We start from the raw sequence: 26,435 nt of genomic DNA on the forward strand, positions 1-26,435 counted from the left end.
TATATCTCGATATTGCGACTTTATTTCTCAGAATTGCGACTGTATATCTCGCTATTGCGACTTTATTTATCAGAATTGCGACTTTATATCTCGCTATTGCGACTTTATTTCTCAGAACTGCGACTTTATTTCTCAGAACTGCGACTTTATTTCTCAGAATTGCGACTTTATTTCTCAGAACTGCGACTTTATTTCTCAGAATTGTGACTTTATATCTCGCAATTGCGACTTTATTTCTCACAATTCTGACTTCATATCTCGCAATTGTGAGATAAAAAGTCGCTATTATTTTTATTCAGTGGCGGAAACAAGCTTCCATAATTCAGTGGAAGTCAATATTAACCTAAACTGTTTGGTTGCCAGCATTCTTCAAAATGTAATATTTTGTGTTCCGCAGAAAGTCATTTTTATATTTCACATTTTTCATGCGTTTACGTTCGATGCTATCATCCAAACTGAGATTGTTTTTGTGCTGGGTAAACAGGCTAATGCTTTTATGCATTACATACATTTTAAACTTTGACAATTGTATTAAATAGATATTGATTCCTATAAATGGCTTCAAGTTGCTTCTTTTTGTTAGTAAGAGAACAACTATAACTGAACAGCATGACTGTAGTTAAATGTAAATCATGTAGTTTGTAGATTGTCAGTTTCAAAGCTCAGTTCATCACGCACAAACACATGGACATACAAAACACACACACACACACACCAGTTATATAAAGATGAAATTGTAAGTTGAATTTGATGTCAGTGTTTCAGACTAACAGCAGGTCAAAGTCATTCAGAGTGAATCGTGACATTGGAGTCGCTCAAGAAGTCAAACAGCTAAAACAGCTTCCTTCCCTCAAAACTATCATACATATTTAACAAAGAGCCTGAATTTCACCAGCTTGACATACACTGAACCCACAATTTTTATCTTTTCTACTTTTCTCACTCATTTCTTTCTTTTTTTCCTTCCTTTCTTTTTTCTTTGTTGGCCTGTTCTTCCAGACTCTTGCTCCATTTCACGCTAGTTTCCTCGTTCACTCTGTCAGCAGCCTTCTGGACCCACAATCCCTCATGGCCTGAAAGTGCTCAAGCATGATGGGTGCACAGGTGCTCGGTGATGTATCCATCCATCCATCCATCCACATATACTCTTTCTCTCTCTCTCTATCCTTTTTTCATTACAGTTTTTCCAAATTGCTTACACACAATTTCTGAAACTGTGGCTTAATTTCTTGAAACTCTACACACAAAACACTACTATCTTGTGTCTTTTGCTTGTTCAGTGTGCAGTGGAGTGTACAGGAGTTTGTCACACGTACATGTATGTGCACAATTACAGTTTTTCTGAATTGCTAAAACACATTTCTTGAAACTATCACTCACTTTCTCAAAACCTTAAAGGGTTAGTTCACCCCAAAATGAAATTCTGTCAGTAATTACTCACCCTCATGTTGTTCCAACCCCGTAAGACTTTTCGTTCATCTTCGGAACACAAATTAAGAAATTTTTGATTAAATCTGAGAGCCGGATAACTGCTCCATAGGCTTCTAAAGGGATCGAAACGGGCCGGCCCAGAAAAGTCAAAGACATCGTTAAAATAGTCCGAGTGACTTCAGTGGCTCAACCTTAAGTTTACCAAGCGACGAGAATACATTTTGTGCGCAAAAAACAAACAAAAATAACGACTTTTATTCATTCCCTTCTCTGTGGGCCGTGACATTTCACGTAGTGTAACTGCGCAAAATTCTGCCAAAAAAGGCTCTAAATGAAAAGCATGTTACACTACACTCAGAAGAGTTGTGCAACTGCAAAATCAAGGTCAGTGAGAGTGATTTTACATGTATTCTGCTTCGACATCATGTCTTCATGTTGGGTCCGGCAAAGGGAAAAACACTAAAGGCAGATCCAGCCTTGACAACTTAAGTTATGCTAATTTAGAAGAATTTCTGTTAATGTTGGTTTTAGGATAGTTACCATCATGGTGAAAAGTGTTGCATGAGCTTGATTTGAGAGCAAATAAAACCTTTATATTGTTGCAAGTGTTACTGTATAGCATACTATTGTTAAGAAGTTAACAAAATAGTATGTTAGCAAACTAGCTTGTTAAAGCTAGCTAAGTTTATACTAAAAAAAGTGTTCACATTGAGATTACATGAAATTTTAAGTTAAATGTATGAATTAGTGTACTCAAACATTTCAAGTTAAGAACAATTCAAATGTACAAATACAAAATAAAAATATGTCAGTTCACTTAAACTTTGAATTTCTTAACTTAAAAAAATTGAGGCAATTGATTGCCTTAAATTTTTTGAGTTGTGCCAACTTATTCGGGTTTACAGTGTATATACATTTATATTTACACTATAAACCGAAATTCAAGGGGCTACAAATAATTTCTTTCTTTCTCAAAACTGAGTTTTGATTTCTAAGTGATCACTTTATGTAAAAATGTTTTGCAGACTTGGTCTGAAGATTAGGTACATGAGTGAATGGTTTCACAGAGCGGGCCTCAAGTTCCACTTTTAGTGTGTAAGCAATTTGAAAAAATCTTTTTTTTATTTTTTATAAATCAAGTTTCTTTCACTCCTGTTATATATTTTAACCAGATGGCGTCAGTCTGTTTACGTTGCTGACGTGTTTGAACTTGTCAATGTTTCACAAAGGGCAAATTCTCCTTTTTTTATATTTTAGTTTGAAACATGCACTTCTCTTTACGTGACACGGTTGATGTGTTTTTAGTTGCGAGTCGAGGACCCTTTTTCTCAGATTCTGCACAAACACAGCTGAAGTTTCATGGTGATAGTCTGTCTTTGTCAAAGTGTCGGTGGGTTTGTCGCAGCGCAGAGCAGCAGATTGATCCTCCTCTTGTCAATGTGAAGTCAGAGAGGAGCTGTTGCAATGAGCCGCTAAAAGCAAACAGATTTCTGCCATTGACAGAATGACGCATCCAAACAAGAAAAAGAAAAGAGTTTCAAACCCACGGCTTGGGACAGGCAGAGATGGAGTTTGTTCATTCTGTCACAGTCTCAGTCTCAGTATGTATACATGTAGCATCAATATAAGGCCGTTTTACTTGTTTCGATTTCTTCAATCTCTTCAATCTGTTTTCACATTGTATTACTTTGTTTGAACTGCAGTATGTTTGTGTCATCAAAGGGAATGTCACAGTGAGGGCTAGCATTAGCTGTTTAGCACTGGAGCGCAGGAGCTACTCAGAAAGAAAAGATGCCAAAAATGGAAAGTGTTGCACTACACTTTTTACTCATGATTTTGTCCTTTTTTTTAAATACCAAAAGGTAACAAGCACAGAATGACAATTGCGTCAGTCTCCTGAGGAGGTTTCAAGAGGTGTGAAGAATGTGAGCTGCTGGCCAAAGGCAATTTCTGTAGAGAAGGTCCGCAATGAATTCAACTACATTTGCATTTCCTGGAAGAAATACTCGGGTTCGCAAAGCAGCAAAAGAATAGTGTTAAGATTTGAGGTAATTTGAGCTTTAAGGCTTTAATTCTGTGTAAATGACACTCAGCTCACTACTGTGTTTATGCTTCTCATGCGAGAATAAACAGTGACTGTGCAGTGCAAATATGGCTATAAAAGGTTACAACAATGTTGCAGATTCTAAGTATAAAGATTGCAAAAAAAAAAAAAAAATTAGCATAAAGATTGCAAAAAATAAAACAATTAGCACACAAGCTACATGCACAGTGGGAGAGCCGCAGATAGCCAGCCAACAAATCCTGCTCACATCCCAGTTAATTAGCAGAGATCCGTCCAGATCAGAGAGTCATGAGGGTTTCTATGGCACTCAGAGAGAAACAGCCAATGAGAGAGAGCAATATGAATCAGATTCAATTCAACCATCATTCTCTATTAACAGATACATCATTCAAGCTGTGAACACTGAGAAAAACACCTCTGTGAAACAAACCCCAGTTTCCCATCTCCATCTCCAGCCTGTCCAGCCAAAGCTTCAATCTCACGGCAGCTGATCTGAGAGCAGCTTGTGTGTGACTGATGAAGATTTCGGCTGATCAGTATTCACTTCACTCTCATTGTGCTGCCGATCCTCTGCTGACTGTGCCGTCTCCGTCCAAATGAACGTTCTTGTGTTTTAGGCCACGGAGAAGCTCATTCGGCCCTGAGCCGTGACGGACCTGCTGCGAATTACTCTCTTCTGTGATCTGTGCATTCAGATTTAGTGACAGATTAGAAGATCCTCAAAGAAACGCCACACTGAGTGATCCAACAGCGACAGTGTTTAACTGAAACATTAAATAAACTCACTGAGTGCGTTTGAATGTGTCTTTATCCAAATGACACTCATCAAGTTTAAGAATTCAACAATAAGGCGTTTGTTCATGTCTGAAACGCCTCTCGCCCGACCCGCATGAACAAATTAGAGCGTCTGCCAATACCATCGACCGTCTGAAGCGCCTGCCGTATGAAGGCTGTAAACAAAAGACAGATTGCTTTACTGAGCACGAGGATACGAGGAGAAAAAAAAAGATGTGTCATAAATGGAGGATATTGATTGGATGGTTTGTTTATCAAGCATTTGTTCTGCTGAAGTCGGAGAGTGAAGATCAGATGTTACTCAATGTGTGTATGTGTCCAGATTAGATATTTTTGAGAAGCCTTTGTGTTTGAAAGTCCTAAAAAACATTAAGAGCAGCTCAAAGAGAAAATGTCTGTCACATTACTGCACTTGCGTTCAAATAGACAAATTCTTTGTATAAATTTGTTTTGTTTACTTGCCTTCAAACTGAATGAAACTGAAAAGTCCCTGATTGGCCAAAGCCTTTTATACACCCCTGGTAATGTCAGTGTTTGTGCTTCTGTCTTTATCTAATGCTGGCCGTTTCTTTTCATGTGCTTTTGAATTTCGCCCAACAAAACAGAACAAAGACACCAAAGCCTGAAACTCGCCATTAGAAATTTGCCAAGAAACATTCATAAAAAAGCTTCACAAAAACAGCTCAAGACCCTTTCCTTTGTATCTCGCTTTAAATGTGCCTGTAATGGCCATTTTTGTGCACCAACTTTGTAAAAAGATGGTTTATTTATCCTCTTTTTGTGTCATTCTGGCTTTTACTTTGAAAGGTTATTGTTAGTGTTTTTCTTATACCATAAACTACAGTACATTATATATTTATATATTGTGGTGTAAATGGAATTTCAGCACTGAGCGTCAGTTATGGGGTATATAAGATGACATCTGTCACTTTGTAATAAATCATTGAAACTGGGGTGTTAAATGCACCTCATACACACAAAGGCTCTCATATTCGACTGAGATTTCTGGGTCCTGCGACCACATTCCTGTCCATCTGAGAGACAAAACCACTGCAGCTCGGACAGGACGAACACAATAACTGAGTGTTTATTAGCAACTTCAGTCTCTCATGTGAATCAAGGACCATTTTCAAACAATATTATGCAGTTGATTCTCTGTAGGAACATCAGGCCCAATTTGTTTCATTAGACGGTTCATTAAACTTCTCTAAAATTACATGATCAAAGGCCCTTTACAATATAAAATTAAAAAGTGGGTGAATGAGATCTTGAGTTTAAGCCATTATAATCTCTAGACGATGACTGGAAAACTGTCACCATTAAATGAATTATATTGCTTCAGTATTGAATGAAGCATATTGCTCAATTTTACATGAATTGTCATATTTTTTTATAATTATTTATTTATTATTTTTTAAACCCAAAGTTAAATGTCCAGTTCACTGCCCCCTTGTTAACATTATGGGTTTGAGAAAAAAAGTTCATAGTTTATTTTTGATGACTACAACTGCTGTTTGAACTCATTGTTATGCTTTACTGTATTTGGACAGACTGTAGTTTTGGGTCATTTTGTCCTCATCTAATCAAAGTGTCCATGTGGGAAACTAGAAGCATGAATCAACCTTTAGGATTTCTGCCAGCTGGCATTTCTCAAAGCTACTGAAATTTTAGTTGTCAATAATTTTAGTTGTCAAGTGAAGTTTCCTCTCTGTGTTCACTTTCTGCTCTCAGTGCTGAATGTGTCAGTGCTGCATTTTTCTTTTCATTCTATTTAAAAAAATGTGACATTTCTGAAAGACGTGACAAAACACGGAAACTAGAGCCCAATGACTGACCGCCAGTCTGAAACCTGCTGGAAAATGACAGCTCTCGACTGGCTGAGGTCACGTCAAAACTTCTCCTGAGATTGTAGATCTGAAGAAAAACAGATCAACACTGGCTAGTTCATTTAGCAGAGTGACTGAATTTAATAAAGAAACGTCAAAAATCAACAACTCGTGTGCGACCAAAACACACAAAACACACTTCCTTAAACTTCTACATTTTCTATTTTAGAGAGATAGAAAGAAAAGAGTTAAAGAAAGGAAAACGTTTCTCACTCTTTTGCAACGCATTCTCATCCCAAGGCGTCACTAAAATGACAATTTTGACCATGCTTCAATATTTAACGCTTTAGGCACCCTTTAGCGTCAGTTACATGACGCGATCCTAGGGCGTCATCTTACTGACGCTTTACCTTTAGCGTCAGTTACATGACGCGATCCTAGGGCGTCATCTTACTGACGCTTTACCTTTAGCGTCAGTTAGATGACGCGGGTAGGTTTAGGTCTGGGGTAGGGTTAGGATTAGATAGCGTCATCTAACTGACGTTAAAGGTAAAGCGTCAGTGAGATGACGCCCTAGGATCGCGTCATGTAACTGACGCTAAAGGGTGCCTAAAGCGTTAAATATTGAAGCATGGTCAAAATGATTCCCAAGGCGTCAGTTTCATGAAAAAGTGCCTTGAAAAAGTGACAGTTTAAGTTCATGATCAAACAGTCTCAGGAAAGGGAGGAAGACTTTGTTGAGGAGAGAGGAGGGTCTCTGAAGTCATGATGTCAACTCAACTCAACACACACACACACACACACACACACACACACACACACACACACACACACACACACACACACACACACACACACACACACACACACACACACACACACACACACACACACACACACACACACACACACACACACACACACACACACACACACACACACAGCCACATGTATTGTATCGAATCTGTTTCCACATGCACAAAATCAAAACAGAGGGAATATTTCAGCATCTCTGAGACACTTCAGATACAGTGAGAATCTCCACTGGTAGATTCTGACATTTTGAAAAACATCATGCTATTAAAATTAGAGATATAATAATAATAATAATAAAACCTTTATTTAACCTTTAAAACCTTTATTCATTGAGAACACTTTCTCATTTACAATGGCGACCTGGCCAAAAAAGCGTCGAGGTACAAAAACATAAGTTACACATATAATTACAAGACAAAGTAGTACTCAATAAACATAGAAGATTAATATACAGATCCGTAGATCATGTACACAGATCGGGTTAGCATGTACAATGGTCCGACAATAAATTTGCTAACAATAATTTAAAAGTGATTAACGGGACAATGGATTCAAGCTTCAAAGATTTTTGAAGTATATTCCAGTCATTAGCAGCAGAGAACTGGAAGAAGAGGCATCCAAAAGAAGTACGAGCTTTAGTAGCCACCAGGGTGACATACCTGCTTGAACGAAGGTTCATAGAGGGGATTGCTCTGGAAATTAATGACCTTAGATAAGGTGGGGTGATAAGATGCACCGATTGATCAGCTGGCGACCGGCCGGTCAGTCTGACATATGCCGATTTTATGCCGGTCAAATGCACTCGGGCGCCGCATGATTAACATCACGCAACATTAGCATCACACGTGCACACGGAACGCACATGTAGGAAACCTTGTGAATTACGGGCGTTTCACACCGCAAACATGAGCAGCGCGTATTATTTCCGGCGTGCATGTAAATCAATGAGTGCATTCACACCGGGAGCAGGTTTTGGATCAGGAAGCTCGCCTATTCTCCTCTAGACTTGCTACATTTATTTTGATGTGGGAATGTTTTGGGTTTATGAATGTTTTAGGCTCAATTCACCCGTCGCTGTAGCCTGGGTTTCCCCATACTGCCTTTGCGCAGCGCGATTTTATTCACGCTGCTAGGTAGTCTGGATACCATGGACCAGATTTTCGCCTCATCTAGGGGACCAATGACAGAACAGGGAGGGAGCAGCAAGACGATGACGACGTCTATGCGACAGACCGAAGCAGTTTGTTTATACCTATGGATCAAACATGGCAGCAGACGCGAAGTTACCTTTCTATGCAGCCTTAAGCCCAATTTATACTTCTGCGTCGAACTGACGCCGTAGCTACGTTGTAGGCTGTGTGTAGCGCGCGTACCCTTCGGCGTACCCTGACGTGCACCTCTCCAAAAATGTAACAACGCGTCAATTCTACGTGGACGCAAGCGCTGTGATTGGTCTGCTAGAACCGCTCCCCGGGTTTCACATGCTCCCTCTGCATGTGTAATTGCCCGTCAACGCGGACAACGACGCAGAAGTATAAATGAAAACCAACGCGTAGTCTATAGCGTGAGGCTCCGGCGTAGGTCCGACACAGAAGTATAAATCAGCCTTTACGGCCGTTTCACACCACAAGCGTGAGCGGCAGTTGAGCAGCGCGTCAGGGTAACTACATCGTCACTGTAGCTGCAGACGCGCGAGAGTATTCACACTGGAAGCGTTTGTACAGTGCCACAGCAGAGGCTCCATAAGCGAGCAATTCTTTACAAAGACAACTATACGTTTGTTTTTAGAACAATGGTCATTTATAACATTGATAGTCTTGGAAGTTTGTTATAGGGAGGTGTACAACATTCGCATATAAATGTTAAAAAACAACAACCCAGAAAATGGTTCCAATCTATTAGTTTCAAGTCATAATTTCGATATGTTTACAAGACTGCAAACTCCGCGGATAAAACACAAAACACACAAATAAACCACACACTCGGGTTTGATTTGGGTTGTGCTAGCCTATGTAGCTGTCTGTGTGTTACACTAAAATAATGTTTAAATTAGGGCTGTCAGTTAAACGCGTTATTAACGGCGTTAACGCAAACCCATTTTAACGGCGTAAATTGTTTTATCGCGCGATTAACGGTCTTTTTGGCCTAGCAAACTTTGTAGTTTTTTTCACATGCTTTTGCAAGAGGACGCGGCTGCGCTATGAAACCCATTCGTTTCAATGGCTTGCGCCGCGCAAGGACGTTTTGTTGCTTCGTCAACCAAAGTGCAAGCGGATCTAGCTAGACCGGAAACAAAACAACAGGCACGCCGCACACACTTGTTTGGGTCTGCGAGCCGGCCAAATAGGTTAACGTTAGGTTTTGAGTGGATGACGAGCGCGAGACGCCGAAATGGATGCCAATAAGATTCTGAATGGAAAGTTTACTTCCAAGTTTACATAAAAGTTGCCAAATGGTTCCATTGACAAGACCAAAGTGATCTGTGTGTTTTGTCGTTGTGAACTGAGCTATCATCATCGCAGCACGTCCAGTCTGAAATACCGCTTGATGATGGCCAAGCACACACACACAGCTGATGCGAATTATCCGCCCCCTCGTCAATATCAGGACCTCGTCAGTATTTCTTTCACCCTTTTATTGATGGACAGTGTTACATTGTGTGAGAGGTTATTTGCTCCAAGTGAGAATGTTAGTGTGAAATTGAACACAGTATATGACAATGTTGTTTTCAATAAAAACATTTGCACAAAGCAAGCCGATCCACTTTTCCATGTTGATGAGAGCATTAAAATGAGAAAAAAATAATGGGACAAAAAAAAAATCAAGAGACATTTAGAATGTGCGATTAATTGCGATTAATCGCGAGTTAACTATAACATTAATGCGATTAATTGCGATTAAATATTTTAATCGTTTGACAGCGCTAGTTTATATATAATGTTCTTTTTATATAATACACAACTTTCACCCAAACTGAATAATTAAAAACAAGTTTTTACCGGGTAGCCTAAATCTTCTATAAATATTTTTTAGAATTGAATATATATATATAGAATATTTTCTTGATTTTCTTTTATTTGCCTACTCAAGTTCTTGTTAAAACTCACTAGACATGCTTATTCTGTGCATTTTGGGCACTTTTTGTGTGAAATCATTTTTATTTTTGTCCATCAAAAGTGTCCTTTCACTTTAATTTAGCGTGAGCACTGCAGCAAAAACAGATTCGACGGCGAAACCCCCACGTCACTGCTGCTCACGCGCGGTTCCTGCTCGACGCTCACGCGCTGCTCCTGCTCCCGGTGTGAATGCACTCATTGATAAACATGCACGGCGAAAAAAAAATATGCACTGCTCACGCATGCGGTGTGAAACGGCCGCTAGATACACGTCATCGTGTATACATAAATCTTGGACCTATCGTCTTCTTCTTCGCCTAAGTTCTGTCGCTCTACATTCGGCATCTGGTATAATTGAAACGATTGGCTATGAGCTACGTACAGACGCATTTGATAGACATTCTTAGCACCCAATAATTGGCTCTGGGCATTCGTAAACCACGCCTCAAATACGAGAAAATGAACATGTGGTTCCCAGACCCAAGTCTCATTGAGACTTGGGTCTGACGTTAGCCAGGCTACCGTCGCTGGGAGTTTGATTGACACGTGATCTGACCAATCATAACGCCGAAACCACCATTTTGTCCCACAATCAAACCAGGTAGAAGAGTTAGTAGATTAACGTCGGTGTGTATTGACTTCTTTCCATGGCAGAAACAACATAACTTCTGGTGTTCATTCATGCTTACTTTGTGCTATAACTATGAAGAGATGATCGGTTTACATGCCACATGAACCGAGGTGCTACAGCAATCTGTCAGGACACATTAAGGAGCCACAAAACGTTATTTATTGTTTGAATTTCTTAAAAAAATGGGGGGAGGGGAATCAATTAGACTTAGAAAGTTTGACAGGAATAAAAGAAGAAAGGAACATGCTGTGCCATGAGGAAGAGAAAAATGAAGCAGCCGAAAAAACAATATGTTGCTTCAAAAACAGCACATTGTTTTTCATGGACTCAGGAAGTTCCAAAAGAAAAGCAACTATTAATTATCCCTACAATACGTTTCCTGAGGCACGTTGTGTGTTTTCTGAACATGCTGCTGTGGAAGCGCCTGACGATGCAGTTTATTAGTTACTAGAACTGAGGGAATTTTCTCAGAGTCACTCAACTCTTTTACTTTCCGTTCAACAGTCCCTTGGCGCTTTGCTACATATGCTGTGTCTTCCCAGCAGTCTCTGCTGATAATTTCACAGTCACACATATTAAAGTGCAAGTTCACGGTTTTGAATATTTTTTCTATTTCTGTCGCTCGTACACTTTCCATCCCGACGTCAGCAGAGAGACAAAAAGTCCAATAACAAGCAGTTTCGCCTTTCCTCCTCTTCCAATTACTGATAAAGACGAATAGCAAACGGAGAGTAGAAAACTGCTAGAGTGTTTCAGGACGATGTCTAAAGCTCACTGATCTGTGTTATAATAATTCCACCCGACCCGTCGCTCCGGTCCTGAACACTCTCTCTCGGGAGTCGAGAAGAAAAAAATGTTTGTGTCCTTCCGTTGTGCTCGGGTGCCACTCTGATTTGTAGTGAGCACCTGAATTTGACCACTTCTCACAGTTATTGCTTCTCGCCTCTAAAGACTTCTCTCCATTTCAGCAGCTGTGATTTGTGGAAGAGCAGAATGGGTCGGAGAAATCATTAGAGAGAGCTGATACTAGTGGGTTTGATGCAATGTGAGGAGAGAGACCAGGGATTTGTTAGTGTGAGGAACGCTTACAGGTGTGAGTCTGGGAATGACTTGGGCACTAAATAAAAAAGGGTTACGAAATAGACAGGACATTACGTTGCATGATAACACACCTCAGTCACTGAAAGACAACACATCCTTACAGATAACGTGGGTTTCCTTAAGTTCCTTTAAGTTTCCTGCTCTTCTCAAGTTTCAGAAAAGAAATCAACAATGTCTCAATCTGTGCTTAGATTTGCCCATATATAGTGCCAGTCAAAAGTTAAAGATCTCAATATGAAGTGAAACATTTCTCATTAAATAAGATAAGGATCACATTCTTTTAATAGTTCTATACTCTTTGTCTCATTTGTGTTAATTTGTGTTTATCTCCCAATGGAGACTAGTCCAAATAGAACTTCATTAGAACAACTGAGCTATAAATGACAAACTCTGAGCCATAAAATTGTGGCAAATGTTCAGATGCAGCTCTGATAGTTTGAGATAACGAAGGTGAATGTGTGAGATGAGAGGTGGAGTGAACTGTGTGATAATGAGACGAGCTGAGAGCATCTGTTTGACCCTCTCTGGAGGCTTTTCTCCTCAGGCACCACTGCAGCTCCATGAAGGGCCGCTCTCTTCTGCCCCGCTGCCTGTGTTAAGAGCTCAGATGTGAGAGCAGACCGCAGGGCGTCAGGGGTGCTGTGGACCGAGAACAAGTCTCTCCACTTTACCATGACCACACCACACACACACACAGACCCAAACGCTTCCCTCTCTCCTCATATTCAGCCTCATGTGCTTCTGAGTTTAATAAAGCTCTGTGGTGAATGAGGGTCGACATTCTGCTGTTCACTAATTCTGGACATTTTTAAAATATAATTTTTGTTGGTTTCTGTGTAGTTTTAATGTGTCTCTGACGACTAAGAAACTGATAATCAGGAGTCGTGACCCCGTATTGACTTCTCTATGCTGCATTGGGAGTTGAAATTCAGTGCTGTTTTACCCAGGTGCAGGGAATAAGAACAGGAAGAAGAGTGAGACTGCAAGATATTAAAACAAAGAATATGTGAGGAATATGGAGTCCAGGTGAATGTAGGAAGCTCAAAAGGAGCACAAATCAACACAACAAACCCACCTAAACCTCATCAAGATTTCATCAGGAAGACACAGCGTGTCTTTAATATGAGAAAAAGCCACAAGAGCACATATTTCATCGGTCTGAAATAAAAAACGTAATTTTAGATCTGTTGCAATTTATTCAACAGCGTGATTGAGTCAAACAGCTTCGTATTGAAATGAAATTTGTGGCCCAATTAGCCAACAAAACGGCACCAATTACTACAAACTGCAAACTGAGTCTCCATATGCAGAAGCATCTAAAAAAAAAAATCGATGCAAATTGGGAAGATCATTCTGATATTGTATATCCAGGTGAGAGACTTTAAGGTCTGCAAACATTTCAAATCAAGCCTTCACGATTTACCTCAGTAGAAACCACTGGAACATCTAAACATGAAAGAACATTTGCTCCCCTCAACAAGACTCTGTTGCTGTAAAATTATTCATCAGCTGCTGATGAAACTCTCTGATCCTGTTCTACATGCAAACCAGATTCACACCAGCTACACTGACGAATAAAGCACACTTCTGTCCTAACATGGTTTGATGGTAATTGACCCTTCGCTAAGCCCCACCCTCCTTAGTTACTGTTGCTACGCTTGACAAGCTTTCGCGCCTGCCACGTCTATTACAGTGTGTATGCACCGGTGTCAGACATTCCCAAGGAGATAATTAGTGGCAATTTTTGGCAAACAGGTGAAATATCTGAGAGAGCAAGACAAAAGGGACTGCAGTATGCATTCGAGGGATATATCCACGACATAATATGCAACCGATTAGAGAATAATTTCATCAAAATTGAAGCTAAAGCCTATAGGTCCCAGCGCAAGCAGCAGCCGCCTCCTTAGCAGACCATTCAAATGGGAAACACACAAATTGAGGAACAGCTATGTTCATGCACAGCAGGGTAAGTGAAATGTGAAAATAATCTAATAATTATAAATCAAACAGCTTATCCATCAATCTAAAACACTAACACCGGGAGAGCCGCGATCGGATTGGGGTAAAGTTACTCAGGGGTAGTAGGCCGTCAATTAACAAAATGCTGAAATATATTTTAAAGTATGACAGTGAGCCTCCCTCTTGCCTTTAATCGTCGTATTTTACGTTCAAATATATGCATTATGAACAAAGAACCGTCATTATTTCCAAGCAATAGGTTTTTTTTGTTAATCCTGTAGACATTTAGTTGTGAATGGGTCTCCCACACTGCTTGATCCACGCCCAGCATTTCTCCCCTTGGCTTTTAGGTTTCAGGAAGGGAAAATTTTTTACCCCACCATCCAAACGTTTAGGATACCGGGTATCAGATTTGCACAATCCATACGCACAACGCTTCGGCATGTTTCCCTCGCTCGAAAGCTTGAAAGACCTCCCACGCCTACGGTTGCTAAGCCACGATTGGCCAGTGGCGGTTTTCGGGCGTGGCTTAGCGAAGGGTCAATTGAGCTGTACAAAATATATAAAAATTATTGAAATATCATAAATGTACAAATCATGATATTCTATTTCAATAGCTGAGTGATAGTTACATTAAAAAGTTACGCAAAAGTAGTTAATACAGTAGTTCAATCTTAATGTTATGAAGCGACGAGAATACTTTTTGTGTGAATGACGTGGAAGATATTGTTGAATAATGTCGTTATTTTGGGGGGTTTTAGCAAAAAGTATTTCATCGCTTCATAATATTAAGATTGAACCAATGAAGTCACATGGTGTCACGTACTGCTCCGAGACACAAAGGTTGAGGATCCAAATGCAGTTTTATTGAAAGGGTAATCCACAATCTTGATCTGATCTGCCCTGGCCATCATTTCTGAGCGTTATTACCCGTGTTTGATTTCTCTGTTTGACTTTGGATTGCTTACCGTTATTGACCCCTTTCTGCCTGCCTTGACCTGGACTGTTTACTGGATTCTGATTCTAGCTGAATCCAGTAAACTTGGAGAGCTCTGGTGGCTCTCAAGGGCACTCCAGCTGGTGACCGTTACACACTGACTATTTTAACAATGTCTTTACTGCCTTTCCGGGCCTTGACAGTTGCAAAGACGTTGCTGCCTATGGGTGGTTCAGAAACCTCTCGGATTTCATCAAAAAGATTTATTTTTATTTTTATTTGTGTTCCGAAGATGAACGAATGTCTTACGGGTTTGGAACGACATGAGGGTAAGTAATTAATGACCGAATTTTCATTTTTGGGTGAACTAACCCTTTAACAACTTATCGTTAGGGTGACCACATCCCAAAATAGGAGCTTTGTCCTGCGTCCTGCAAGACATAGCAGACGTGTCCCGCATTCAAATTATATCTGTATTGTTTTTTTCACCCCTGAAAATAAAGTAACGCAATAAGAAATATTATTAAAAAAATTGTGACTGGTGTTTAAAAATCCATTTGCGCACCCGTCGTGTTCTAGCTAGAGCGGGGAAAATAACCAACACAATCGTAAAGAGGGCTCCGCTGATGAGGACTGGACAGGACAAAGGAATCAGTGTGGGCCTCATTGAAAGTCTTTAAATACAGCTACACCAGCCAGGACTTCATCTAGACACATACTGGATAAGAACATCCTGATCAAGCCTGCCAGAAGTTCAAGATGCACTGAAACAAGTAAAACGCATTTAATATTTGCATAGTCTAATAAAGGAATATATACTAGTTGCTACTAAGAGGGTTAGTTCACCCAAACATGAAAATTCTGTCATTAATTACTCACCCTTATGTCGTTTCAAACCCATACGACTTTCGTTCATCTTCGTAACACAAATGAAGATCTTTTTAATGCAATCTGAAAACTTTCTGTCCCTCCATTGACAGCCTACACAACTACCACTTTCGAGTGGATTTCTTTTATGGGTAACACTTTATTTTACAGTGTCCTTGTTACACATTTTACATGTACTTAGCATAACAACAGTAAATTATGCATAATTACATGCAACTAACCCTCAACCAAACCCTAACCCTATAGTAAGTGCATGTTGTTAATTAATATTACTCAGTACTTATATATATACCGTAATTACACTGTAACGATGACACCTTAAAATAAAGTGCAACCCTTATATGATGTCTTCACTACCTTCCTGGGGCTTGAAAGTGGTAGTTGTGTAGGCTGTCAATGGAGGGGCAGAATGAAAGCTCTCCGATTTCATTAAAAAGATCTTCATTTGTAGCCTGGGGAAACCCAGACACCTTCCGGCAAATTTAGATTTGCTCTGCAAGTTAGTCTGGCAAAGAGCTCATTCAAGCCCATTTCTAATCCGTCGAAATCGCGGCACCAATCAGAATCGTTGGGGTGGGCTTTACACGATGACGACAGCACAGCGACGGTGAAGCAGATTTTGTACTGAACTCTATAACCGCCAAAACCATGCTATTAAAATATTTTTTTCACAACATTTTTTTTATCATAGAGAATGTTTAAATACTAATATCAGCTTATGAGGGAAACGGAGGCGGAGTTAGTGGTGCTTCGGAGGTTGCTACTGCTGGAGATGATTCGGGAGAGGTCTGTGCACCCCCCCTCCCAAGAAGAGAAATCTTGGAGATCTCTGAAATCTCTGCCCCTTTCAGATGTGAAGGTGCGCGCGGCAAAAATTACGCGTTCGGTGCACAAGACCGGCAAGACCCCATTTCGCTTGGCTGTGTGCACGGCTTTTTTTGTAACAGCGCGCGCGGCGCCGCGTCCGAGGATGACCGACTTCAAGTCGAATCTGCCCGAGCATGCACGTCTCACTGCACCGGCACCCAGTTTGCGCGTCTAAATTGCAAAGTTCATTGCAGTTTTTTTGTTAAGGTTTTGTTTACTGTGTGTGATTTATTTAATGGAAAGCACATTCACTTCTAGTTGTCTTGCTGTTAATTAACATCGCTCTGCATACGTCATCTCCTTGATCGCTCTGATTGGTTTTAGGCCTATCCAATTGCGCCCAGAGGCATTTGAGCTGCGTCCGTTGGTGACGCCCCTTTGGAAATGATTTGTCTATGAAGCTTTGCCAGACCATAACTCAGTTACAACTGAGAATGGTCTGGTTTTAACCAGGCTACTTCATTTGTGTTCCAAAGATGAACAAATGTCTTACTGGTTCCTTAAATTTATTTTAGTATGAAATGTAATTTTTACCAACTAGCCTGTTACTCAGTTCATTATACATATTAAGCATACTAAATAGGTCCTGTAGAGTAAATTAAATTGTCAACCTGGGCAATTCACATCTACGTCTTACAATAGAGCAATAAGCAGGTGGTCACCCTACTTATTGCATATTGCATTTATCTTTAATATCTTGCAGTCCTAAATAGTATCTCACAGTATCGGTTCCCAAGCCAATCAGAACATACAAGCTATGTGGATTGTGATTTTGGTCCAACAAGACTTCACAGTAGGCCGGGGCTACAGAAATAAAAACCATGCAACTGACAAAATGCCCAGTTGAGAACATAAAGAAAATATAACAAATGTTTCATTATAGTCAGAAACACTGAAATGAAATGAGTTCTAAATTAACTACAGACCACAATTGAAAGCTGGATGTTGAAAAAGGCACAGAAAGTTCTGGAAAATCAAAGGAAAGATCTGTGGGAATTGTACAAGACAGGATTGAAACATCAAAATGTCAAATAGCAAGAGAACACACTTTATACACTTAGTATACTCAGTTTAGGGTACTTTCATGTAGATCTATTTCCTAATCGGTTTAATCCATTGATGAATGTTCTGTCAATACTGCAATCCTGCAATGCTGTTGAAGGTGAAACTAGACATATATGACGATAGAGTGTGTGTGAAAGTGAACAGCTGCTCTGTCAGTCGTTCCTACAGACCTTCATCACATCACATCAGTTCAACATGCTAAACAGACTCACACTAATAGAGCCCAGATAAAAGAACTCTTATCGGAGTTATAAAACAGAAGAAACAAGACAGGGCTTATAGCATTAACAGCTGATGTGTTTACAGCCTGATGCTGGATTGAATGTTTTCTAATGCTGTTTCTGGGCTATTGAGAACTTTTTAGCTGGTTTAATAGGAGAGATGCTATTCTGTCAGCCATGACTATAGGTAGAAAGCAGGGGTGCCCACACTTTTTTGTGTGATGATCTACTTTTAAATGACCAACTCAATTAGATCTACCAACTAAAAAAAACACACAGTTTAATTTAAAAATAAAATACATTACAAATGCTTGATTCTACTGCATGTATCTCTGAATTCATCTTCTCAATTCTGAATTCATTAAACTCAAACACCTCCAGAACAATAGAATACCATAACCAGGGCATTTAGGCTTCCTTGTTCTTGTGACTTGCACTGAATGGAATCAGACAGTTTTGCATAATATGGGCAGTAGCTTCTGGTATAGTATCAAACAGGCCTCCAAATTGCCATTAGTCATGGTGGAACGGTGTTTTGATTTAATAATCTGCATGTGAGAAAAGGCTGATTCAAACAAGTAAGTTGAGCCAAACATTGCAGTCAAAGAGGTGGCACATTTTCTGATATTTGGATACTTTTCTTCTGCAAGAAGGTTCGAAAACTGTGCCCTCGCCTTCACCTGAATTTCAGTCTGCAGTGCTAAAATCTCTTCTAATGGTGCTGGGTTCACCTGAACATGTCTGAGGTCAGGGAATCAACCTCATGCTCATCTCCAAATGGAAGGCACATGACAGTAGTGAATGGCAGAAGTAAAGAAAAGTCAGTCCTAACCTTTTCAATTTGTTCAATAGTGTTCACTGACATGTTGTGCAAGCTCCTTTTCTGGCTTATGCAGTTCAGATGCAAAGTTTTTGAAGTTCCCGAATTTGTGGGGCTGTAGCTTAGATGGAGCTCTTGGACGGCGCGAAGTAGGCTACCTAGTTGTCATATAAACCAAATAAATAAAACTCTTGTCTGGTCAAATGCAGGCAGAAAATAAAAGGAGAATGAAAGACATTGCTATATTTATTTATTTAACGAAAGCATATTTACATATTTTACCAGCATTGCCTTTACGATCGGCTGGTAGATTGCAATCAACTTATTGGGCACCCGTAAACAAAATTAAGATGGTGAAGCCAGATGCTTCTAACAATACACAGATTTTTAAGACCTAATAAGGATATTATGGCAATATAGTGCAGTGAACCTAAAAGAGCCTTGCTACCATGATCCTCACTGACCGTGTCTGTACAGCAGCAGCTAGTTTAGATGAAGTCAATCAGTGTAAACAGAGTAAACAGGCTCATGTTTTTCTCACAGTGTATTTATGTGTTGATGGTGAATAAGCATTAAGCAGGTTGCTAATGAAAAGCCCTCACAAACCCTCACACACAGAACTAGCATCAATAAAAGAATTAGCGCTGCTCATGTTCATGTACAACTACTTCAAACACAGACGCCTTGATGGTCATTAAGTGTAGTAATCTAATGAAGAAACTTTTATTAAGTCTTTTCAGTGGTTTGGGATTCAGCGTTTCTTCCTCTCAGAGCTCGGGTTCCTCAGAGACAAATACAGTGTAATTGTGGAATTATTAATGGAGTCATAATTACATCAGGCGACGTTTACAATAACTACAGTATGGAAATGTCTTCGCCCGAGGGGAGAGCTGCACTCTAGATTCAAGGTGATATTTGTTAACAAGGTGTTGTGTGAACAGATTGTGTCCAATATGGCAGCAGTTTCAGTTAAGAAACAAACGCCTCATTTTTATTGATCGGAACAGAATCAGTATATTGAATTGGAGTGAACTGAATCTCTTCCTGAACTATTTGTACAAAAATTATGCCTCGTTTTATGTCTTCTTGAGGAGATGTGTGCTATTACTTTCCTAAACTATCAGAGAAAAAAAATGCTCTGAGATAAAGGAAATGATTAATGATATAGATAGATAGATAGATAGATAGATAGATAGATAGATAGATAGATAGATAGATAGATAGATAGATAGATAGATAGATAGATAGATAGATAGATAGATAGATAGATAGATAGATAGATGTGTCTTAGCTGATCTTTATGCAGTTAACGTGTGAAACAGACTGAGGTGTGAGTAACGTAATGAATAATTGCTTTAGTGGAGCTGTAGGTTTTGCTCTCTGAAAACACAAGCTGCTTGTTTATTTTGATCTTGCTGTTTTTACAGATGCTCTTGTTTCTGTCTCCCGCCATTCACTGTGCCCCCGGTCTACAAAGACCCCCCTGTTTAGTCTCTTCATCTTCTCCTCACAGATTCCTCCAGCCTCTTTTAATAGCAAATGTGAGACAATGAATGACAGGGAGAGATATAATTTCTCCAACTTTGCATCATCATCATGATTTCTGTAATGTTACAGCACTCTGCCAAAAAGAACCTGTTCAATCCAACACAGCAGCACAGTAGAGCTTTATACTGTATATCAACTACAGGTCACACCTGCTTACAATGACAGGCTCAGTGACTCTCCACTTTCTAAAAAATAAAAATAATGTGGAGATACCACGGTCCAATGCTGCTATCAGGTAATATAGAATTAATGATATACAAATATTGTGATACAAAATGAAAACCATATCGTTTTGGAGCTCGAATCCGATTTGGACGAGAGTCGTTGTACCAAAAACAGAAAACAATATTGTGTCTACAATGTAAGGTTCCTAATCATGCTCGCTGAACTTGTATAAGCAATAACACTGGGTTTCGTGCTGTTTTTCCCTTTTATAGTTATTCAGTAAAAAAAAAAAAAAATACGTGTGCTACTGTTGTATTTAAATGTACCATTATATGTACAAAAGGTCATATTTAGGCTATATGTATACCTCGTTATAATGACTACTTACAAGTTATAGTTAGCTAAAGTTATAGTGATTAACATGTGTGTCCCTATTTAGCTCAGAGTCAAAATCCTTTTCTTTCATTACAAAAAGTATTGATAATGTAGCCTACTTTGATAAGGATTAATATTACTTACTGGTTCTGCCTTGAGGTGTCTCAGGGGTATTCTGGTATCTTTGTATCTTGAAAGTCCTGACGGAAAGTGGTTGAGTTGAACTAGGCTATAGGCCTACATCTCTGATTATGGTACATATGTCTCTCTCTTCAAAAGCATCAGTCGTGTAATTGCTGTATGAGTCTGTATAAAAGCCCAATTAAAATAGCATCAGGTCTTTCGCCCATAAAGAACATTAGCAATGCCCAGTTAAACCTGCACTCTCTGATTCTGATTTGCTTGCTGAAGTCATTTAATAGAGCAGCTCTTTCAGTCTCTCACCTTTGCGTTGCTTGTTTTCATTGCCTCTTGAATGAGCTCCATCATCTCTATTTAAAACTAAAAGTGAAATATTTATCGTGTGTGAACGTACGATCCTAATGGGGACTCGTCATTATCAGGGAAGCGTTTGAAAGCTGTGCACTTTTAACGCGTCGTCTTTTCCCGCCGCAGTATCTGTCGTCGTGACGATTGCCGCATATCCAAAACTCTGCAGCTGCTTTCGTTCAGTCGAATTCATGAAACATGCAAATAAGGCAAACAGACATACACCAGCCCGGCGGATAATCATGTTACAGCTTTCAACATTTCCTCTTACTCTGTGGCTGATTATAAGACGTGGATTTAACAGCGGCAGAGGTTTAACCGCTTCTCATTGGCATATGAATCGTTCCTGAGACGGGCTGATGGAGGTGGAGGCGTTTAAAACAGCTGATTCTCTGTCTGCCGTTTCACTGATACACTGTTGAGTAAATTAGCTACTTTAAATGTGTTTGGGGAGAAATATGATTATAGAGCTGCATATCTTGTTGCTTTGCTTTGTCTGCATTTGAGTTTAAAATTCAATGATCTTTGATTATAGCAATTAGATGATAAAAACGTTTGATTGAAGGCTAATCCACATAATCTTGGATTAGAGCTAATGTACATATAGCTTTAAGAACTTCTGGATGCACCTCAAAACGCATTAGTTCATTCAGACTGGAGTAATAGATAAAAATTCAGCTTTGTGTCACAGGAATAATTATATTTTAAAATATATTTAAAATAGCTATTTTAAATTGTAGTATTATGATACATTGTTTTTTGATCAAATAAATGTAGCCTTGGTGAGCACAAGTGGCTCATTTCAATTACAAAATTCTAAGTTCTAACTTTTGACCGGTAGTGCATATGCTTAACAAATATGCACATTCTCTGTAAATTGTTTTACAATCCCGTTTTCCCGTCATTGAGCTTGGATCTTCGTCACTGTGTGCAGATCTCTTGGCGGTGCCGAAGCATCCGTATGCAGCCATGGAGAACTGGGGCCTGAGTGTGTTTGTGGAGCAGAAGATCTTGTTGGATCCTGACGTCTCCTCCTTCTCCTATCAGATGGAGCTCACCATGGTGGTGGTGCATGAGATCTGCCATCAGGTAAAACACACGAGTAAGAACATGTGATCTGCTGTGTGGTTTCACAGTCACAGTCAAACTTGCTGGTTTGAACAAGTCAATACTATATATATATATATATATATATATATATATACATAGCAGCGGTAACACTATTAGATGTGTTAATAATACATGATAATGGACTAATTTAGTCCAGTCATATCAGCATTGTCCCGTCCATGCTGTTTAGTTTGCTCTGAGAAACATAAAGCATCTGTTACACTTAAAAAAAAGGTTCAGTGGGGATCTATATGGAACAATAGGAAACTCAATTTTAAAGAACGCGTTATGTCAAAAAGGTTCTGTAAAGAGAAATGACTTAAAGCATTGCAGAAAAGTTCAAGTTAAACATGTTGCTTCTTTTTGTTACTACTAATAAAGTATGTTTACTTGCTGTTTAATTCATAAAATGTTATTAAAAAAAAATGAATTCAAACAAAATGAACGAATTAAAACTAAATCCATCAAATGATAACCCCTAAAATGTTCTTTATATGAAGCACCTAACTGAACTCTTTAGATAAAACCTTTTCTTCTAAAAGTGGAGATTCATAATTATATAACATTTTGAAGTCCACAAATGGTAACCCATACTCGGAATTCGTCCCCTGCATTTAACCCATCCAAGTGCATACACATTAGGAGTTGTGAACACACACTCTGTAAACCGTGGACACACACCCGAAGCAGTGGGCAGTCATTTTGCAGTGGCGGCCGGGGAGCGATTGGGGGTTGAGCCCCTCAGTCATTTCCTGATGGTATTGAGAATCGAACCAGCAACCTTCGGGTTACATGTCCGACTCACTAACCATTAGGCCACGACTGCCCCAGCATATCAAATTTATCACATCTCAGACATCTTTTCATTATCTAATTGCTGAAGACAGAGAAAGAAAGGCAGAAAGAGAAAACTCCGGGAGTCAGAGAGTAACAGAGAGTGTGAAGATGGTCAGTTGTTGAGTTAAAGGGCAGAACAGCAGCAGATGTAATTGGACATCTGGAGAATTTGATGCACAGCTCATATAAAAAGAGCTTTACGCATCATCTCCATTGGGATTGTGAAAGTAAGGATTTCTTTTCTTCTTCGCTCTTTCTTTCTGTTTTGCTCTCTCTAGAGTGTTTCGCGCATGCACAAGCCTTTCTTGTGTTTATAACCTATTTTCCGTGTCTTTGCATCATTGCAGAAACAAGCAGTCTGGGTTAAACGAGATTTTTTTCTTTTGCCATTGAAATAATGTTCAGTAAGGGACTGTAAGCCCACAAATGCATCATCGGCATGAATTGTAAAGGAAACGTTGGAATTGTTCATTGCATGTGCTCATTTTTCACCAGCCTTTGTTTGCAGCTCTTATGTTGCTGAGAAGAACCTTGGATTTGAGTGCCTTTTGTTATGGCGGATTATTGATGAGCGTGTTGGAGATGTTCTGCGTTCTCAGTATTGTCCTGGATTCATCTCTTGAATAGTCTTCCTCATATGCTGCTGAATCGCAGCTCTGCATTGTGGTCTAGCTCAAAGATGATACAGCATGTCTGCAGTTCTTTCCACTTTTCTTTTCGTTTGTTTTGTCTTTGTTGTTTTATTTTTAGGGAGAAGGAAATAAAAGAAAACAATCCCCTCATCTCTCATTTCTGCACAGATAATGCAGCTCTGTCTGAACTCAGTCTGAACCTGGTATAGTAAAACACTCTCACAGGGAGCTTGAAACCATGATATTATTTCAGAAACAGCAATAATGTGCATATTTGATAGTTTTAGAGCTGGAATTCATGAGAGTAACCCAGATCAGGCTGTTCTCTGCACATAAAGCCCTGTTTTATGATCAAGAATAATTTAAAAGAAGAAGCAGTGGAGGCTGGAACTATAGCTAATGTTGTCCATGATGTTTGCAGGTAGAAAACTGAAGTATGTCCAATGTCCTGCAGTAGGCATTTCCACTGAATTCACATTTATCTATGCGTACAACACGCTGTAAAAGTGTTTGTGCTTAAGAAATATTATAGATCTTAACATGCAGCTTTGTGCTGCACCCTACAGATTCAAAAAGCTGTGAAACAACATAAAATAGTATATTTATCTTTGAATTCAAACTCTATATGTTTGAAATAGTGTACTGTTATGATTGACACTATATTCGGTATATTAAAAGATGGATGCATGTGCATATGTGCATTATGTGTACTGAAGTGCCAATTGAATACACCAGAATTTACAGTCAGAGCTCAGTTTGAGTAATATTTGCCACAATAGAATGTTAGTTCCCATTCGTTTAAAAAACATACGAATCATTATTGTAGATTTCAGTAGATTTTAGGTCATTTGACTACATTTTATTGTAGTTTATGGTTACACTTTATTTTGATGGTCTACTTAAGACTACTAACTAAGTAACTACATGTCAAATAACTCTCATTAGTGTATAAGTAGACTGTAGTAGACTGTTAGGTTAGGGTTATGTGTTAGGGTTCGGGTTTGTATAAAAAGTTGACATGTACTTGCAATTATGTATAGTCATTAGGCTACTAGAATGTCTAAAGTGCACCATCGAAGTAAAGTGTTAGCTTTATTTATTTATTTATATGTGTTGTGTACTCAATTGTACACTATTTCATAAAAATTGTATGCAATATAAACTGATGTAGTATGCAGTACAAAGTCAAGCACAAATCTTATTTTATTAGCAATGGAGTATAAACATTGGTTGTTCAAACCGATAGTCCAATCCCAGTCAATAGTGAATTAACCAATAAAAATGGGTAGTTAAGGTTCTCATTTTAAGTGTTTAGTTGTGTCCCAAATTATGCACTATACATGTATACAATTCGCAAACTTATGAACTGTTCTATGACGTTTTGTAGTATAGTGGGAGCAGTGTGATCACACTGAAAATTCCAAAAAGAAAAAGTGCACTTTAAATACATGGATAATGCACTAAATTTACAGAAAAAAACAACGTGTGGAATGTTGGACACCTCGTGCACTCAACTGTCGCAACTTTAATTACGTAGCAGACGGGGAGGGGCTATCAGACTCCAATGTTGAATGACAAAATAACCTTTTAAAATTCATACACTTCACAGTTGAGTACATAATGCGTAAGCACATAGTGTATAAGTGCATAGTGTTTAGTGAATTATTTGGGATGCAACTTATGTATTTATGCACTTTGTACTAAATTGTGTAGTGTAACAATTTTATAAGGTTATTTTGTCATTCAACATCAGAGTTTGGTAGCCCCTCCCCCTCCGCTACGTAATTGAAGCTGCGACATTTGAGTGCTTGAAGTGTCCAACATTCCACACTTCATTTTTTCGGTTAATTAAGTGCATCAGCTGGGGATTTAAAGTGTACTTTTTCTTTTTTGGAATTTTTATGAACACACTACTCGTACTATTTATACTACAAAACTGCTTAATAGTGCATAAGTACGCGAATTGGGACACACCACTAAAATAGTTACGAATTCCCATGAAAGCGTGTTGATGCTAACTTAAAGCATGTAGCTTGTTGAAATTATTTTTAAACATGTGTGAGTGAGTGAGTGTGCGTATAAATAAGAGAAAGGAGGAGAGGCAGAGAGAGTAAAAGACAGAGATTAGCCGTCACACGTATTGAATTCACCGCAGGCTGTTTTACCCTGTTGTGTCGCAGCTCTCTGGAGCTTCTGCTCATCTTTATGGTTTTAATTAAGATGCCATTTCTCTATTCAAACCTTTTCTCTGCTTCAGTCTCATGCCCATCATTTTCAAATAGAGTTAAATAGCACACTGCTAATTATTTTCCACTGTAAATTACCTTGACTGAGCTCAGAGCGTCAGAGTGGGCGGGGCTTGTGCTTATCTGACATATTGATTGGCTCCTTTATTTTGAAAGTATTACATCAGTCCTCATCCAGCACATATTCTGTCATACATTATAAAGTCTGTCTGAGCAAGCGGCTTCTGATAAATCACATTTGTATCTCGTCGCTCTCGCGGACTGGCAGTAGAGAATTGATTAGTAGATGATAGACTTTGTTTTCTATCCTTTGGACTCTCCTGGCCTCATTTTAATGTCATATACTGTAGCAGCGGATTGTTAATAGATTTGCCGCTGCCAGCGATGGGGTTTATATGTCACAGACGCTCAATCACTGTTAATTTCTTATCTCATTTCAGCCTCTCAGAATTAAATGAAGCTGCCACAGTCCTTCATATGCAGTTATTCAGCCAA

The 26,435-nt window shown here is 39.2% G+C and overlaps 1 protein-coding gene across 1 annotated transcript in view; it reads left to right on the forward strand.

Moving 5' to 3' along the window:
- LOC130082679 (thyrotropin-releasing hormone-degrading ectoenzyme-like) overlaps nt 1–26,435 on the forward strand; it is a 135,334-nt gene that overhangs the window by 36,845 nt on the left and 72,054 nt on the right. The window contains exon 4 of the mRNA XM_056247513.1: nt 22,050–22,204. Within this exon, the coding sequence (XP_056103488.1) occupies nt 22,050–22,204 (155 nt within the window). The remainder of the gene's footprint in view (nt 1–22,049; nt 22,205–26,435) is intronic.

Source organism: Rhinichthys klamathensis, unplaced genomic scaffold (assembly GCF_029890125.1).
Source record: "Rhinichthys klamathensis goyatoka isolate OS25496 unplaced genomic scaffold, OSU_Roscu_1.1 h1tg000048l_1, whole genome shotgun sequence".
Classification (NCBI taxonomy): Eukaryota; Metazoa; Chordata; class Actinopteri; order Cypriniformes; family Leuciscidae; genus Rhinichthys; species Rhinichthys klamathensis.